This window comes from Patiria miniata, unplaced genomic scaffold (genome assembly GCF_015706575.1).
Source record: "Patiria miniata isolate m_02_andy unplaced genomic scaffold, ASM1570657v1 HiC_scaffold_5, whole genome shotgun sequence".
NCBI lineage: Eukaryota > Metazoa > Echinodermata > Asteroidea > Valvatida > Asterinidae > Patiria > Patiria miniata.
In genome coordinates, this window is record NW_024037072.1 from 40,544,570 (window position 1) to 40,563,467 (window position 18,898).

General features: G+C 41.0%; 2 protein-coding genes across 2 annotated transcripts; both read right to left on the minus strand.

The window, feature by feature from the left end:
- Positions 1–383: 383 nt before the first annotated feature.
- On the minus strand, positions 384–1,429 carry LOC119742183 (neuropeptides capa receptor-like). Its single transcript, XM_038218223.1, has one exon. The coding sequence runs from the start codon at positions 1,412–1,414 to the stop codon at positions 530–532; it is 885 nt and encodes a 294-aa protein (XP_038074151.1). The 5' UTR covers positions 1,415–1,429; the 3' UTR covers positions 384–529.
- Positions 1,430–17,153: 15,724 nt separating this feature from the next.
- Positions 17,154–18,596, minus strand: LOC119740474 (neuropeptides capa receptor-like). The gene has a single exon (XM_038215801.1). The coding sequence runs from the start codon at positions 18,185–18,187 to the stop codon at positions 17,300–17,302; it is 888 nt and encodes a 295-aa protein (XP_038071729.1). The 5' UTR covers positions 18,188–18,596; the 3' UTR covers positions 17,154–17,299.
- Between the last annotated feature and the right edge of the window lie 302 nt (positions 18,597–18,898).

Genomic DNA, 18,898 nt, shown 5'->3' on the forward strand with positions numbered 1-18,898 from the left:
AGTTTATGCTATGGGTTTTGCTCTTTTCGTTTCAGTTTTTGGTCATCAGCTTTTCATGGTTAGTTTGGTCTCAAGTTTGTTTCATTTTAAAATCCTTTAATTAATAAAATAGTTCGCGACTTGTTCTTAGATCCTGGTCTTGTATTAAATTCTTTGTGTCGAGTTGAATCCCCAAGTGTGTCATTTTTCCAGGTTACATTAGCACCAGATTATTTCATTGACTGACGACGAACTTGAATATCTTGTGCTGAATAAAGATGCAAAACTACGAAGGCCGTTTAAAATCGACAAGTCAGGAGGCTACTTAAAAGGCAGCGAGGCCGCACTAAATATTTATGAGGATAAGTAAAAGAAATACATCAGCATGGTATATTTCTGGAGGATAGTTGGAATTACTGTGTAGGTCAGCTGGATTACCTCCCGACGCGAAGCTGACCTACACTGGCTCGGAACCAGTAATTCCCACTTTTCCCCATCAAACCATGCTGTATTTGCATGTTCTACGTAGGCCTATGCCACAAATGTTTCTTTACAGGCCAGTTTCTGAGACAGTTTCATCCACTGGAAGGAACTCCCGATTGAAACACCCACAGAAAATGTGGCGGGAGCCCTCTCTGAAACCATCCAGTCGCATCCAGTAGATCCAAGGGTTGATCATCGGGGCCAGGCAGTAGACCGTTGCAGTGATCCAGAAGACCGCATCTTGATACTCCAAATCTCTGTGAAGGTGGGCCACCACCTGCATCACGCTAAACGGCATCCAGCAGATGAATGACGTGATTAGAATCAGAGTGAAAGTGACCAGCAAGCGGCGGGTCTGACGCACTCGGGTGCGGACCTGATCCTCGATGCATGAAGCTTGCAATGGCGGGCTGGATGCGAGAGGAGTAGTATAACCCTTGATCTTACGGAAAACGACGATGTAAAGACCGGCGGTTATCAGCCAAAAGATGAACACAGTCAGGGGCTTGATCACTCCGTCAAAGAGGGATTCAAAGTCAGAGTCCGGCAGGACAGCCAGCAGGATGTGGACCGCGACTGAGACGACCCAAATGAGAACGCAAACTGCCACCAAGCGGTTCCTGGTGACCAACACGTCGTAGCGAGCAGTGTCCACAAAGGACACTGCCAGGTAGCGGTTGATGCCTTCGGCAAGGATCGTCCAAACGCCGACGAAGTAGCCTGAGATGAAGATAGAGAAGAGTATTTCAGATCCTCCCCAAGTGAATGCGATGGCCATGACGGCGTAGAACAAGTCAGCCAGCGTCAGGTTGATGAGGAAGCCGTAGTACTTCATTCTGAGACGGCTGGTACAAGCAAACACCACTAACACCAAGAGATTCTCCACCGTGGCCACCGCGGCACACCCCGTCAACGCGTACTTGGCCCCAGTGATGATGTCGATGGCGCTCATGGTTTCAACGTACGTCGTTCCCTTACTATAGATGAACTATCTGGAATAACAAAAACGTAAACGCCCAATTTCAAATTAGTGTTTGTTTAATTAATTCACGGATTCTACACAGGAGGATTGAACGACTGTTCTGAGCTGTAGTACCAAATGCACTGAACGGATTTGCCTTAATTGGTTGGATGCGTGATAACGGGCCTTATAGTACATGTACATAAACCGCTTAACCAAACGAAATCATCCATGGTACAGGGCCAGTATTGGGTTCAATGCTCTGTAACCCGGTTCTCGAAAAGATTGGACTCGCGGTTCCGGTTCTCATATTGGAACCGGGTAGAACCGGGGAAGCGAGGGAATTACCTCGCAATACTACCCTAGACCCGTTGGCATGTTAATCGCCAACACCTGGCGCCCTACATGAAATCTCGTTAAAACCCGCCAGATCTCGCGACAATCCTCGAGCTCGTTAATAGAAAGATCGTAAGAAAAGTCACAATTTTGAGTTGGGCACATGCCGCACATAATTTCTTAAAAAAAGGCTGTAAGAAGGAGAACATACGTGATTTTCAAGGTATAGGGTAAATGAACATACCCAGGTAGCAAGCCCATATGGGTGGCATATGGGCCCCATCGGGGCCAAGATATGGGTCCCATATGGGAGGACCCAGATGGGCCCCAGAAAATTTTGCACCCAAGATTCTTATGGGACCCACATGGGCCAGCCAAGATAACCCATATGGGTTATGTCTGGGGCCCACCTGGGCCAACATACGGGTACAATATGGTGAGCTGTTATGGGTCCCATCTGGGCTAAGATATGGGTCCCATATGGGCGGACCCATATGGGCCCCAGATAACTTTGCACCAAAGATCCTTATGGGACTCACATGGGCCAGCCCAAATAACCCATATGGGTTAGCTTTAGGGCCCACCTGGGCAAACATACGGGTACAATATGGGGTAGCTGTTATGGGTCCCATCTGGGCCAGGATATGGGCCCCATATGAGTGGACCCATATGGGCCCCAAATAATTTTGTACCCAAGATCCTTATGGGACCCACATGCACCCAAGATTCTTATGGGACCCACATGGGCCAGCCAAGATAACCCATATGGGTTATGTCTGGGGCCCACCTGGGCAAACATCTGGGTAACATATGGGGAAGCTCTTATGGGTCTTAATTAACTTATTAATTCCCTACTTTTAATTAATCCCTACAAATAACATCTACAACCATATACCCCGTAATCACATCCCCTATACCCATAATCACATCCCCCATAACCATCCCTCTCGCTGTCCTCACATCTTTAGTGTGCACACTTCCTATATATATGCCCAATAATTACAATTTCCCTAAATCACTGTTAGCAATTCTCAAGCTCTTCCCAAATTATTGTTTCACAAGTGAGAATGCTCAGTTACGTTATAAATATTCATGACCTATTTGCATGCCAACTCTACCATGTTCAACAAGGCATTTTTCTAAACAACTTATAGCTCTTGACCAACACCGTCGATCTTGTTCATACTTTCCCATTCCATAGAAAATTCATTGAACAACAACTTGGCAGTATACACGACTTCGTTTGACCTTAACTTCTGGCTCTACCGGATGTTCGAAATATGATCAATTATTTCTCTTACAACTCTTCAACAATATCACCAATCGTGTTCATACTTTGCAATTACCTCCTTTGACATTTACTTCCGGCTCGACCGGAAGTTCAAACTTAGATCAGGTTTTTTCCCATGTAACACCCATATGGGCCAGCCCATATTTTGCCCACATGAGTTTGCCCAGGTTTTTCCATGTGACACCCACATGAGCCCGCCCGCATTCCACCCACAGTGGATTGCCGCTTTTCCCCATATGACATCCATAATGGGCCAGGCGGTGTTCTGCCCACTTGGCTTTGCCCACGGTTTTCCCATTTGATACCCTCATGGGCCAGCCAGTATTCCGCCCACATGGGTTTGCCCAGCTTTTTCCCTAATGACACTCATGAGCCAGCCCGTATTCTGCCCACATACCCGGTTTTTACCCATATACCGCCATATGGGTCAGTCTGTATTCTGCGCACATGGAGTTGCCCAGATTATGACACCCATATGGGCCAGCCCGTATTCTGCCCACACGGGCTTGCCCAGTTTTTACCCATATGATACCCATATGGGACAGCCGTATGCTGCCCATATGGGTTTGCCCAGGTTTTTCCCTAATGACACCCATATGGGCCAGCCCGTAATCTGCCCACATGGGCTTGCCCAGTTTCTACCCATATGACACTCATATGGGCCAGCCCGTATTCTGCCCATATGGGCTTGCCCAGGATGTTTCCATATGACACCCATATGGAAAAGCCCAGGTAGACCCCCACATGGTATAACCCATGTGGGTCCCATATGGGATACATAGAGGTTAGCCCGTTCCCAGGTTCCCCAGGTATTTCCCATATGGGCCCCACATGGGCTTGCTACCTTGGATATGTCATCATTTTGGATGACTTTTATTTCGACACTTGGACATCGCAAATGTTCCACGTGTGCCATTTTGTTTGTTTTTCGCATGACATCTGAAACGTGAATGTTCATTAAAAAATCAGTAAAACCTCTACTTTGGAAAGATATACTTGCTACATTTGTTTAAAAAAAACAAATACTCCAGGATAAAACAGATGGTATTGTGTAGTTTTGGTCGTCATGGATGAAGTATTTACCCGAGGAAAAAAGTCCAACGTGACACCTAGCTTTTTCGATGTTTCTTTTAAAGATTCTATTCGTATTACATTGTCTTTGTTGATACAAAATGCCTCTTTTTTTTTCTTTTTCTTTTTAGATTTTGTGTGTATACGAAAACAAGTGTTTGTTGGAATTAAGTTTTTGATGATTTTTTTTACTGTGGTTATTCATATGTTTTTATTAAAAATTTTATTCCTCCTTTATTTTTTATAAGATTCACAATGAGAACACCGTTTACCCAAATCTCGTTTCATTAAAAGTACTTCATGACACTAATGTTACAATAATGTCCACCTCAACCCGCAATATTTTTTCTTTCAAGTTAAGCCCTTCTATAGAACGGGGTTGGCTTATATGATACCGTGTCCTTCATTTTCACGTTCAGGCAACTTTCAAAATAGAGAGGTTAAGTTACGCGTTCTCGCAAGAACGCGTACGCCTACGACACTCGCTGCCATAGTTGTTCCCGTACGAACACGTACTTCAGCAGGGTCTCGGACAACTTAAACTCTTTATCGCGTCCTCGAACGGCAACGCGTACTGGACATACTGGAAGAAGCTTCCAGTATGCGTTGCCGTACGCGTTCAGTAAAAACGCTTAACTTAATCTCTCTATTATTGAATTTGTCTTGCCTTGTTGGTGCCAAACATGCATACATGTATTCGCGGTAGACAGACGGGGAGGCACAATGTGTCCCATAATGTTGACTTGAAATGCAAATCTGAAGTATAAATAAAGAACACGCGTTCTTTATAGTGCGATTTTAAGCACTATAGGCCCAATTTATAGTCGGTTTAACATTGATATGAATGCAAAAATATGAATGCCTACGGTATAACTTAAGTAAATAATTTATGAGCTAGCGTATAGGCCTACAATTAGTGGAGCTGCTAAGCGAAAAATCGTGCACTTTGTGGTAAAAGCATGAAATTTGGCATGTGGGGTCAAAATGGGCTAAAAATCATTTTAAGATCGGGACCCATCCTGGATCTTGCCCATTTTGGGGGCGGAGCTTGATTTTTCAAAAAAAGGGGGTGCAAACAATACAAACTCATGAAAACTGTATTTAAAATCAAATTTCCTTGTTTTTTTACGCTTTGAAATAAACTTAAACATGAAATAAGACATTTTAGCATTCTAACACCTGTTAATTTTCCACCCATTTTGTGGGCGTGGTCTAAATGGTAAAAGAGGCGGTATATATTAGCAGTTTGGTTCTAATATGGAAAACATCATTCAGTTTGGTGGTAAAATTCTGAAATTGGCATGTCAAATTGAAATGGGCGAACATAATTTTTAGAGGTGAACGCATCTTGGATCTTGCCCATTTGGGGGGCGGAGCTTGATTTTTCAAAAAGGGGAGTGCAAAAAAAAGAAAACTCAGAAAACTGTTTTTTACATTCACTTTGTAAATTCTAACATTCTAACGTGTTATTTTCACCCTTTTGCGGGCGTGGCCTAAATATGTAAAGAGGCGGTACATTAGAGCAGCTTGATTCAAACGAGGGAAAATCATCATTTTTGCTGGTAAATCACAACTTTTCCATCGGTTAACTATGTTTACCATACACTGTAAAGATAAGTTTAAACGGTTGCAAAACTAATTAAAAAATCATATCTAAATTGTTATGATTGTCTACAAGTAACTTACACAGGGTGAGTCAAAAAAAGGAAACCCAAATGGCAAGACAAATTTTTTTAATGAAGTTCTGCATGTAGCACTATCAAAATCAAGATATGAAAGCCCAATTTATAAGCTTTGTTTTAGTACAAGAGTCATTCAAATCACTTATGTACTTTGCAAGTTACAGAATTTTAAACACAAACACCGTCTTAAAAGTTCTGTCAGCAAAACGAAAACAATTCACATATAGGGGGATGCGCTGGAATTGTTTTCGTTTTGCTGAAAGAACACACACCATTTTTTGTGATACGTGGACAGAACTTTAAAACAGTGGTTGTGTTTAAAATTCCGTAACTTGAAAAGTACATATGAGTGATTTGAATGATTCTTGTACTAAAAGAAAGCTTATGAATCGGCTTTCATATCCTAGATTTTGAAAGTACTACATGCAAAACGTTATTAAGAAAATGGTCCCGCCATTTGGGTTTCCTTTTTTGTTCACTCACCCTGTATACTTACAATGGTGGCATGTCCTAATTGTGCATGTATTATAAACACTATGGGGATCACAAGGAGAGGGAGGGGAATTAGGGGCGGCCCAATGAAGGATTTCTTGAAAGTGCTCTTCTAACTTTCTTGGACGTGCTAGGGGGTGCCCTTTCAGGTGCTTTTATGCCCCGCGGCGAAGCCGAAGGGGCATACTGTTTCCGCCTTGTCCTTCCGTGGGTGGGATTCCCTATGTGGACTTGTGAACAAAAGATGTCCACATAATGCAGGTTGTGTTAACGTTATGTGGACTAAGCCGTGTCCACATAACGTTTTGCCCTTTCTGGAAAACAGGTTTAGAGGCATTTTTGGGTTAGGTTTATCTGTAGCAGAATGAAGAGAAACACTATAGGGAATCATAGAAAAAAATTGGGTTGAAAGAGTTTTCACAGTTTAAGTGAAGTTATTTTTTGTACCGAGTTTTCTTAACTACACGAAAACAAAGGAATGTCCACACAAGGTATGTAACGTAAACCTGGGTGTGTGTGTGTCCGGACAAATCTTGTCAGCGCGATAACTTGAGAAATACTTAAACATATGAACTTCAAATTTGGTTCGTGTATTGTTCTTGGTAATCCTAAAAAGCCTTTTGCATTTGGGACCGAAAGGTCAAGGGTCAATGTCACAGTGGCTGAAACAATAGAAATGTTGTCAGCGCGATAACTTGAGAAAAACTTTACATATGAACTTCAAATTTGGTTTGTGGATTGTCCTTGGCAATCCTAAGACGCCTTTGCATTTGGGGCCAAAAGGTCAAGGGTCAAGGTCACAGTGGCTAAAACAAAAGAAATTTTGTCAGCGCGATAACTTGAGAAATACTTTACATGTGAACTTCAAATTTGGTTTGTGGATCGTTCTTGGTCATAGGCCTATCGCATTGGGGGTCGAAAGGTCAAGGGTCAAGGTCACAGTGGCTAAAACAATAGAAATCTTGTATTTATTCTGAGATCATAGAGTTTAGGGATTAATTCATATAAAACCTACACGAACGTGTTTGCCTAATTTTCATTCATACAGATGCGAGTAAATGCTTCAAAATTGGAAGTACCAGTAAAAGCAAATGCCATGTTTTATTCATACGAACATGGTATCATTTGTACTTTATGAACTTTGTTAATATTAATTTTTCGCGATTAACATATAATAAATGCTGTAGCTTTGCGCAGAATTATTTGCTTTTTAATTTCAAGGTTGCCCCAACCCAGCCCTGTGAATGACAAGTGCAAATTTGAAATCTGAAGCATTTACTCCTTTATATTCATACGAAACGTACAGATGGGAATAATGCAAATGCCAGTTTTTAGTCATACGAACTACCGTATGGTATTATTTGTACTTTTTCGCGATTAACATTAATAAATGCAGTAATTTTTGCGCATAATTATATGCTTTCATATTTTCGAGGTAGCCCCAACCCAACCTTGAAATATGACAAGTAAATATTTAAAATTTGTAGCATTTACTCCTTTTTATTCATAAGAAACGAAGTAAACGCTTATAGTGTAGCAAAAGCTAAAAGGTAAAAGTAATTATTTTCAGAATTTAGCAAATGGTTTTTAGTAAAAGTGTTTGCTTAATTTTCATTCATACAGATGCGAGTAAATGCTTTAAAATGGTAGCAAAAGCATGTGCCATGTTTTATTCATACGAACATGGTATCATTTGTACTTTATGAACTTTAATAAATGCAATATTTTTGGCGCAGAAGTATTTTACTTTATAATTTCAAGGTTGCCCCAACCCAGCCTAGTAAATGACAAGTGCATATTTGAAATCTGAAGCATTTACTCCTTTATATTCATACGAAACGAAGTAAACGATAAATAATTTTTTTCTGGTAATGAAACCAAGGATCCTCAAAAGTGCATGCCCCAGGCACTGTAGCTCGCAAACCCCGAAAAAAAACGTAGAGAGAAGACAATGAGAAGAAATTACAGTTTTAGAGGTGGGAGGAAAACCCCAGAAGAATAGTCTGGGGAAAACCCACGGAATCAGGTAGGGACTGAAAATTGAATGCGCAATTACCCACTGCAGCGATAACCCGCCACCGCGAGAGAGCGCCGCATAACGACCGCACCGCTGCGTTGAGCGCGAATCACGTGTTGCCGGGGCACCCTATACGAAGTTGTTTGCTTGGAGTTCATGCATACATGACTGGTCGTCAGCCAATTGCGAATATTCTTCATGTTGCGGTCAGGCGCGGATATCCGGGGAAAGGGAGCGGGGGTATGTAGGGTTCGTCAAAACAGCGTCAAAATGCTCGTCAAAACAGCGGGGATCCTCATACTATTTGGTAAGGAGCCCTGTTGGCGAGTCAAAAATTATTGGGATATGGCAAAGATGAAAGTACAGGAAGAAAGAAATCATAACATTCAGAAAGCAAACCGGTATAAATTTGTGTATAGTAAACGGTTGAAATGATTAGATGGGGTTATTTGAAACAATGACAAATTTTCTTCAGGATGTATGTTTTTACATGTATGCCCAACCTTGGGTTATGGTTAGCCTGAACATGAATTATAAAAGATGAGTGAAATAAAAGAGAGAGCCTTGAGTCATGATAAAAAGCACTACAAGGTAGACGCCCAAGTTAAGTGACATTAAACAGCCGTCAGATTGAAACTCCATCATAACTGGTTGTCTAACTATAGGGCTTGGCAAGGACTTCGTACTTTTTAGAATGCATGATTCACATTGCGAAGGAGGACGGTTCAACAATGATATTTACAAGATGCAAGGTCAAACGTTCACAATGCGAAGGTATATGGTTCATATTGCGAAGAAGCAAGGTGCAACGTTGATATCAATGGTGTACATTGATAAGATCCAACGTGAATTTTAACAAGTTGGAACATTCACATTAAGAAGGAACAACTTCCAAAATGCGATATTAAGCCACGTGCAACGTGCATATTGCGAAGGTATAACGTCAATATTAAAAGGTTACAAGGTTCACATTAAAAAGGTCAATATTAAAATGTCGTTCCAGGGCCACCGTAGAAAACCCAATCCACATGTAGATCATGGGTACCGGGTGCCGATGCACAGCGCATTGTGCACGTAAACGGCATTACGTTCGTCGCGTTTGATGCGCTTTTTTTGTATCCGTCCTCCAGCACGTGACCCTCCCCGGTGCCGCTTTCCGTTTCGGTTATGATAGTGTTATTTTCTGCAAACTTATAAACATGTAAAGCTTTACATTTTGCAGGCCATTTACTCAAGAGCAAATGGTATTTAGTAAAAGTGTTTGCTTAATTTTCATTCATACTGATGCGAGTAAATGCTTCGAAAGTGGTAGAAAAAGCAAATGCCATGCTTTATTCATACAAACATATGGTATAATGAACTTTAATAAATGCAGTAGTTTTTGCGCAGAATTATTTTGCTTTATAATTTCAAGGTTGCCCTAACCCAGCCTTGTAAATGACAAGTGCATATTTGAAATCTGAAGCATTTACTCCTTTTTATTCATACAAAACGAAGAAAACGATTATTAGGCCAAAAAACGCTCTGGTTTCTGGTATGCGCGCGCGTCGCCATAGCCATGCACGTCGGCAATGTAAGATGATGTCTTTCAATGTAAGATGATGTCTCAAACCACCAAACTCACTGGTTCGATGATCCTGCTGCTGCACAATTTTAACGTGTTATTTCTCATAAAGTTATTTTTCATGTCTAAGTTTATTTCAAGCATGAAGAACAAAGGAAAATGGATGTTAAATACAGTTTTTTGAGTTTTTTATTTTTTGCACTCCCCTTTTTGAAAAATCAAGCTCCGCCCCCCAAAATTGTGCAAGATCCAAGATGTGTTCACCTCTTATAATAATTTTCAGCCCATTTTAACTAGACCTGCCAATTTTCAGGATTTTACTACCAAACCGAATAATGTTTTCTATATTAGAACCAAACTGCTAATATATACCGCCTCTTTTGTACATTTAGGCCACGCCCACAAAATGGGTGGAAATTAACTGGTGTTCGAAAGCAAGAATGTTATATTTTATGTTTAAGTTTATTTCAAACAATAGAAAAACAAGGAAAATGGATGTTAAATACAGTTTTCATGAGTTTGTATTGTTTGCACCCCCTTTAAAAAAAATCAAGCTCCGCCCCCAAAATGGGCAAGATCCAGGATGGGTCCCGATCTTAAAATGAATTCTAGCCCATTGGGACCCCACCTGCCAAATTTCATGCTTTTACCACAAAGTGCACGATTTGGGCCAAAAATGGACCTAAGCAGCTCCACTAAATATGGTAAACTTGAAATTATGTGTAGTAGTCCAGCGGATAAGTGACTTTTTTTTCTCATGAGTATTAATGTCTGTGGGAATTAGCTTCATTCGTTTATGAGATGTGGACACATTTTTTTCCATGTTGGGCATAATAAGAACCCCGCCCCCTTTTTTTCAATATGGCTGCCACGCCCCTAAAACGGTGTGTTCGAGATGGCTCCACATCTGGAATTGTTTTTCTCATGAATGTCAATGACTGTGGAAAGTTCCATTTCTCTATGAATGTGGGCACATTTTTCCCATGTTGGGCAGTATGAGAACCCGCCCCCCTTTTTTTCAATATGGCTGCCACGCGATGGCTCCACATCTGGAATTGTTTTTCTCATGAATGTCAATGTTTGTGGAAAGTTCCATTTCTCTATGAGTGTGGGAACAATATTTCCAGGGTGGGCATAATGAAAACCCCGCCCCCTTTTTTTTTCTGATACGGTTGCCACGACCCTAAAAGGGTGTGTTCGATATGGCTCCACATCTGGAATTTTTTTCCTCATAAATATAAACGTCTGTGGGACGTTTTATTCGTTCATGAAATATGGGCACAATGTTTTCCAAAGTGGGCATAATAATTAAACCCCCCTTTTCTTTTAATGGCTGCCACGCCCCCAAAAAGGTACTATTGTGGTGGCTCCGAATCTGGAAAACACTAATAATCTATATAATTATGTCTTTGTGAAGTTTCCTGCTTTTGTAACAAGTGGGAAAAACCATTTTCACTGCGGGCACAAGTCCCGCCCCCCTTTTTTAAATGGATGCCACGCCCCTAAAAGGGTAAATTTGCGATGGCTTCACATCTAAAACATTTTCTCGCATGAATATAAACATCTATGCCAAGTTTCAGGCTTTTATGCAAAAGTGCACAATTTTTTCACATATCCGCTGGACTAGGTCAGTGCGGCACGGGATTAAGAATAAATGAATTAATGAATAAAACTAGAAATGTGTTTGTGGACAAACACAAGCTGTTTCGGATATTTAAAATACTCTGTGCACATGATGAACACTTGATGAAGTCACTTCGAATGTCATCTGCCAAGTGAAAAGTCAATCAGACATATAGTGCCAAAGTATGACTTGAAGAAAAACGTGTACAAAACCTACGGGGAAAAATGCATCTTTAATGTGAAGTAACCTTACACCTGATGATGTCACGATCACGAATTTCTTCTAGGACCATCTGTGGGTGGTAGTCTAAGTGTGCACCAAGTCTAACGTGGATCGGATTTACAAAAGTGCCAAAGTAGAATGTTTTAAAACGTGTACAAACCCTATGGGGAAAAATGCTTCTTTAATGTGACGTAACCCAACACCTGATGACGTCACGATCACAAATTTCTTCTAGGACCATCTGTGGGTGGTGGTCTAAGTATGTATCAAGTCTGAGGTCGATCGGATTTACAAAAGTGCCAAAGTGGAGTGTTTTATAACGTGTACAAACCCTATGGGGAAAAATGCATCTTTAATGTGACGTAACCCAACACCTGATGACGTCACGATCACAAATTTCTTCTAGGACCATCTGTGGGTGGTGGTCTAAGTATGTATCAAGTCTGAGGTCGATCGGATTTACAAAAGTGCCAAAGTAGAATGTTTTAAAACGTGTACAAACCCTATGGGGAAAAATGCATCTTTAATGTGACGTAACCCAACACCTGATGACGTCACGATCACAAATTTCTTCTAGGACCATCTGTGGGTGGTGGTCTAAGTATGTATCAAGTCTGAGGTCGATCGGATTTACAAAAGTGCCAAAGTAGAATGTTTTAAAACGTGTACAGACCCTATGGGGAAAAATGCATCTTTAATGTGACGTAACCCAACACCTGATGACGTCACGATCACAAATTTCTTCTAGGACCATCTGTGGGTGGTGGTCTAAGTATGTATCAAGTCTGAGGTCGATCGGATTTACGAAGAGGCCAAAGTGGAGTGTTTTAAATCGTGTACAAAACATATGGGGAAAAATGCATCTTTAATGTGACGTAACCCGACACCTGATGACGTCACGGTCACGAATTTCTTCTAGGACCATCTGTGGGTGGTGGTCTAAGTATGTATCAAGTCTGAAATCAATCGGATTTGAAAAAGTGGCAAAGTGGACTGGTGGAAGAAACGTGTGTTAAACCTATGGAGAAAAAGTCTGAAAAAGGAGAGAAAAAAAAAAAAGAAAAAAAAAAATCTTAACGAAAACAAGAGCTGTTTCGGTGTGTCACCGAAACAGCTAATGAATACCTAAGGTAGCTATAAAATGAGACAGAGTAATTCATAGTGCAAGAGTTCGTGTCACGTGGTGTTTTTTTGCCATAGTATTGTACTTGCACTGCAAGTATTATCATCAGAACATAGTGCAGCTGCAATGTGAATTCATACCTACTCGTTTAAATTAAAACACCGTAAGACAACCCTCATCGTGTAAACATAATTTAACACAAGGAACACTTTAGTCCATAGTGGTACCACAAATTAACCAACTGTCCTCAGCTACGTTATTTAACATTTCTTATTATGAACGACTGCTAACGCACATATAAATATAACTGTGCCCACGGGCAGACTTTCTGAAACCACGTGCAATGATTGTTTTCTTCCGAATGAATGATACCACTTCAGGCGCAATCATCTCACAGGGTAGGCCCTCCCTATTTGGTACCAGTCCTATCTTCACTTTGCGTAAGGATTTTCTCGTTAAAACGATACGGTACGGTTGCGGGTGATTGCAAATGTTCCTACCTGCCTCTAAAACATCAATTCAGTGGAGCATCACTGAGATTGTCACCTGGAATGATACTGATCACCCCCCTCAAAAAAGAAAAGAAGTTAGTTTCGTTTTGGTAACTCACCTTCCAATTAAGCCGATCCTTAACTGATCTAATTGCGCCAAAAGTTCGTGTGTAGTTTCCTAAACCGACGTCGGTGGATGAGTGATTACAGTTGTGGTTCTGTTTCACAGTAACATCTATCTAGTGCTTATGTTTTATTCAACATGTGGGAGGGGGATAGGAAAGAGATAAATAAGGTTCGCTCGTGCGAAGGCGCTCCTGACCTGTAAATCCTAGTCTGGTTCCCAGACCAAAAGATTCTGACTATTCCTGATGAATCTAAGGTCAGGCAGCCTCCGTGGCTAAAAATAAACATGACGACATTGATCGCCCTTTTTTAAAGCTCGGCTTCGTTTCCGATTTCGAATTATCAATTTTAGCTTTTAATGTTCTGATCAAATTTTTAAATAAATCTGTTGCTTCTATAATATCATACATTTATGATAATACAGTTTGATGTTTCTGTAAGATAACATTGACTAATAATGATCTGGAATCTTCAAAATTATTGGCACCCAAATAGCACTGTTTGTAGGCGTACCGAATGAAGACCGAGTTTTGGAAAATCTCGGTAACGGTCGTCAAATTCAAAATTGTACATGACGCAGCAAAAAGTTCGCCCATTCGATCCGAGTATATTTGATGCAAAAATCGTCGTTGAATTTCAAGTTTTCTAAATGAAAACAATGAATATTAATTATCAACTCATTTAAAAAAAAATTAATAAGCAATTTGCAGTTAATTAAACCTATACATGTATTATACTCGGAAATACTCGAGCGCTATCCGATTGTCGACGAAACGAATTCGGCAAACTTCGGAAATTTTCGGAAAAAGGAGGAATTTCTCCCGTTTCAGTCACGTTATGTAAATTGTAATACAATGTATTACCGGAGGCTACCAGACCTAAGATTCATCATTTAAAATGTTTCAAAGGTGTGGAGATGATTTTTGAATGTGGGCGCTCTGTTGTATTACCGGTTGAAATCACATGGAGATCAGAGGTGGACGTTATAGACAAATCAAGAGTTGGCCAACAGAGTTATGTTGTCAAATGAAATTTGGACTCCTAAAAATCCAGTGCTTCTTACTGTTTTATTGGTTGAACGTTCACAATCCTCACGTTGGTGCGCAACGGGCTCCGTGCGCCAACAAAGAGGGCGCCCTTTTACTTTTTGAACTTATTACAAATACCGACGCTTAAACATCTAGACCATATAACCCCGCACATTTATAATGCAAAATCATTATAGTAAAATCCAAGACCCACTGATTTTTAATTGAATTACAATAATTACTATAGCTTTCTGCTATTGTATATCCTTGAAATTAATCTAATCCACGTAATCCAATAATACCCCATGGTTAAATATTTTCTAATTGTATAGCAAAAACCGTGTTAAAATTAAAAGAACGTATAAAAGATCATTATTTTCTTTCATGTGCATTTTTTTCCTTTGATTGAAACAACACTAGTGCTAACAATCTTAACTAATCAGTAGAAGTTTTAAACTCAGTGGATGCTATAAATTTTGAGAAAACGGAGAAAACTGAGGCATGAAAAAGTTAAACAATTATTTATTGTTTGTTAGTTTAAATACATATGATTGTATAGATGTATAATAATAACGTAAACACTACGAAGTTTTAATAAGGGAATAAATGTGTGCTTCGGAGGTTTTAATCACTCTGTTTAAGACCGCTTGGAGTCCGAGTGCTTATAATTACCCGAGCCGAAGGTAATTATCAGCACCCAGACTCCAAGCGGTCTTATAAACAGAGTGATTAATACCGACCAAGCACATATTAATTTATTATAGGGACACGGGAAACGACCTGCCCGCCATCTATGACGATCTGCTCTCACGTGACCGCCCCAAAGGTGTGTTGCATTCATAATCGGTCTGTGCACTAAATCCACTCACAGCGCATATCGCAAACGTCCTTACAGTACATAACGCGCGCCCCCATGCGTCGAATCCGGACCATCATGTTAAAAACGTACATGTACATGTACGTGTTATTTTCAAGTGATGCAGCATGGAGGGGGGGGGTTGCTGATGGCAAATTGATCAAGTCGGAATTGCTAACTTTTGTACCACATGTATATACATGCTCTGCAATACATGCACACACATGTACGTGTAATCGCGTGCTGTACAATGTACATGCAGTGTGTGCGCATTGTTATACGGCACTGAAGTGGAATGCGCGCTGAAGTGTACCTTAATTGTCGGGCGTCTGAAAAGACGTAACCTAAATGATTTTTGCTACTTTTATTTAAGATACCGACTTAAAGGGAATATACATCATTTGCTTTTGCTGTAATTTTCAGAAATGGATGGAATTGGGGGGTTGGAAATATAAAGCAAATATAGTTTCACTGACTTTTTGGAGGTTTTGGGTTCGAAAATGCTATAAAACCAAGAAAAACGATCATTTTCCTGTAGTCTGGTTCCCTGACTCCATATAGGAAGAAACAGAGCAGTTTACATACATTGGGGAATTGTAAGGTCAGGGAACCAGTCTAGCTGGCCCGTACCCGTTCATAGGTTTGTAATCGATTGCAAACAAGTGCAATGGTCAATTGGGGCCTGTATTTGAAAAAAAAGCCAGTTGTTTCCAACGCTGATCGGCCGATCAGCGTTGGAAATTGATACAAAAATACCACTTTTCTTGAAAATGACAGTGTACCAGGTGCCATAATTTTACAGGATGCTTTAGACTGTCATTTACCAACATCCTATTAAGGTATTTCGCAAAAACTTGGTAGTTTTATTTTTCGATGTTTGCAAATGTTGTATATTCCCTTTAAAGCAATTCCAACTTGAGTCAAGTCTAGCTGAAGAACGGACGCAAACTCCGTTCTCTCTTCATTTTTTAAGTGCACTGAGGCAGGGCATGAGTTACGAAAATACGATTTTGTTTTAAACTGTTACGATTTTAACGAGACAACATGCATTATCAAATGTCATATTAATAGGAACAAATTTGAAAGGAAATGAATATCTTAAAGAAGGCGTGGACGAATGATCGCGAAAACACGTACTGCACGTTGTGAATAACAACACCAAGTACACGATATATCCATTTCTAGCCAATTGCGGGTATCGAATCAGGATACAGGAAGAAAGTTGCAGGGCTTACTTTTGGAAACGAAGTTGGAAATAAAGTAAGCACTGGGGACGAGGTTGCATTCATAAATACCCTTTCGGTCATCTTAGTACAAACTCTTCGTAAATGTATGTGTAAATGTATTGCCAACGGAAAGATTTCCATATACGAAGTTCACTCAACACCCTGTGTACAAACCCTATGAGATTGGACTGAAAAAAATCTAAGTGTTTTCTAAGAAAATGCTTGTATTTTCTCACTGCTCAAATTGACTTTGATGACATGAAATTGCTGTCTGGGGGCTTGTTATTCAATACAGAGGAAAATTATAGAACTTCGTATATGGAAATCTTTCCATTGCCAACTCTCATTACAAATTTTCCCGCCATAATTGAACCGAGACTCAGTCCTCGAAAGTCGAAACCTGTACACGCTTTAAACAAATTCCGTTAAATCGCTAAGAAAAACTCCCTGTTTTCCCGAATTTGTGCGACAACAAAAATTTCATACGAATCATAACTGTATATAAACTGAAGCAAGCTTGCAAGTTTGAAGAGGTAAGAAGCCGTCTCACCATGCACTCGACAGCGAATTCCTTGATTCCATTGTATTCGTGTCACCTTAATACACTACTAAATATGCAAAACCTTCAAATAATACAACTGAAAATAACAACAGTGTAAACGTTTGAATCAAAGTAAAGTATTGGAATCTCTTTTGTCAGCTACGTATTCCACAATGTAATGTTCTTTTACAGGCCAGTTTCTGAGACAGTCTCATCGACTGGAAGAGACTCCCGATTACAGAACACTTGGCGTGCTCCCTCTCTGAAACCAGGCACCAGCATCCAGTAGATCCAAGGGTTGATAATCGGGGCCAGACAGTAGACCGTTCCAGTGATCCAGAAGACCGCATTTTGATACTCCAAATCTCTGTGAAGGTAGGACACCACCTGCATCACGCTAAACGGCATCCAGCAGATGAATGACGTGATTAGAATCAGAGTGAAAGTGACCAGCAAGCGGCGGGTCTGACGCACTCGGGTGCGGACCTGATCCTTCCTGCATGATGTTTGCAATGGCGGGCTGGATGCGAGACGAGTAGTATAGTATGCCTTGATCTTACGGAAAACGACGATGTAAAGACCGGCGGTTATCAGCCAAAAGACAAACACAGTCAGGGGCTTGATCACTCCGTCAAAGAGGGATTCAAAGTCAGAGTCCGGCAGGACAGCCAGCAGGATGTGGACCGCGACTGAGACGACCCAAATGAGAACGCAAACTGCCACCAAGCGGTTCCTGGTGACCAACACGTCGTAGCGAGCAGTGTCCACAAAGGACACAAGCAGGTAGCGGTTGATGCCTTCGGCAAGGATCGTCCAAATGCCGACGAAGTAACCTGAGATGAAGATAGAGAAGAGAATATCGGAATAATCGGGTCCTCCCCAAGTGAATGCGTTGGCCATGACGGCGTAGAACAGGTCAGCCAGCGTCAGATTGATGAGGAAGCCGTAGTACTTCATTCTGAGACGGCTGGTACAAGCAAACACCACTAACACCAAGAGATTCTCCACCGTGGCCACCGCGGCACACCCCGTCAGTGCGTACCTGGCTCCAGTGATGATGTCGCTGGCGTTCATGGTTTCAACGTACGTCGTTCCCTTACTAGATGAATATCTGGAATGACAAACACATAGACGCCCAATTGCAAATGAGTGTTTGTGTAAATAGCGTTCATGCGTTTTGATCGAACGTGCGTTGGTACGTACACATGGCAGGCAAAGGGATACAAGTATTTACTGACCCCGCCCTCAACTCCGCTCAAACAGAACGGCCACAAAGCAAGAGAACTGAACTGACATAAAGATTGCTACATTCCTTCGATCATTGAACGACTTCTTGTGCGGATTAACAATTACCACTCTGCCCCCAGATAGACTCCACTCAACTAGAACGATGACAACAAAAATGAGTTGTTAGGGTCTGCTTTTAATCTGAGTAGATCAAGAGGAAAGGATTTTCAATCAGTTTGCTCACGGTTGATAAAGCCATCTCCCGCATGCTAGGCTACATTCTTTGAAAGGATTATTGTCCTTCAAAGCTCATTTAAAGCTCATTCTTCCTCACCATTATGACGTCACTCCAGAGATTACGTGAGATAGCGCTCACCAGCCAGCCTTTATTGTGCGAGATCTAACCAGCTGAAGAATAGACTTTGCCAAGTCTGGGTTGCGCTCGGTCTGTGCCTATATACTAAACCCACTCACAGCGCATATTGCAAACGTCCTTACAGTACATAACGCGCGCCTCCATGCGTCGAATCCGGACCATCATGTTAAAAACGTACATGT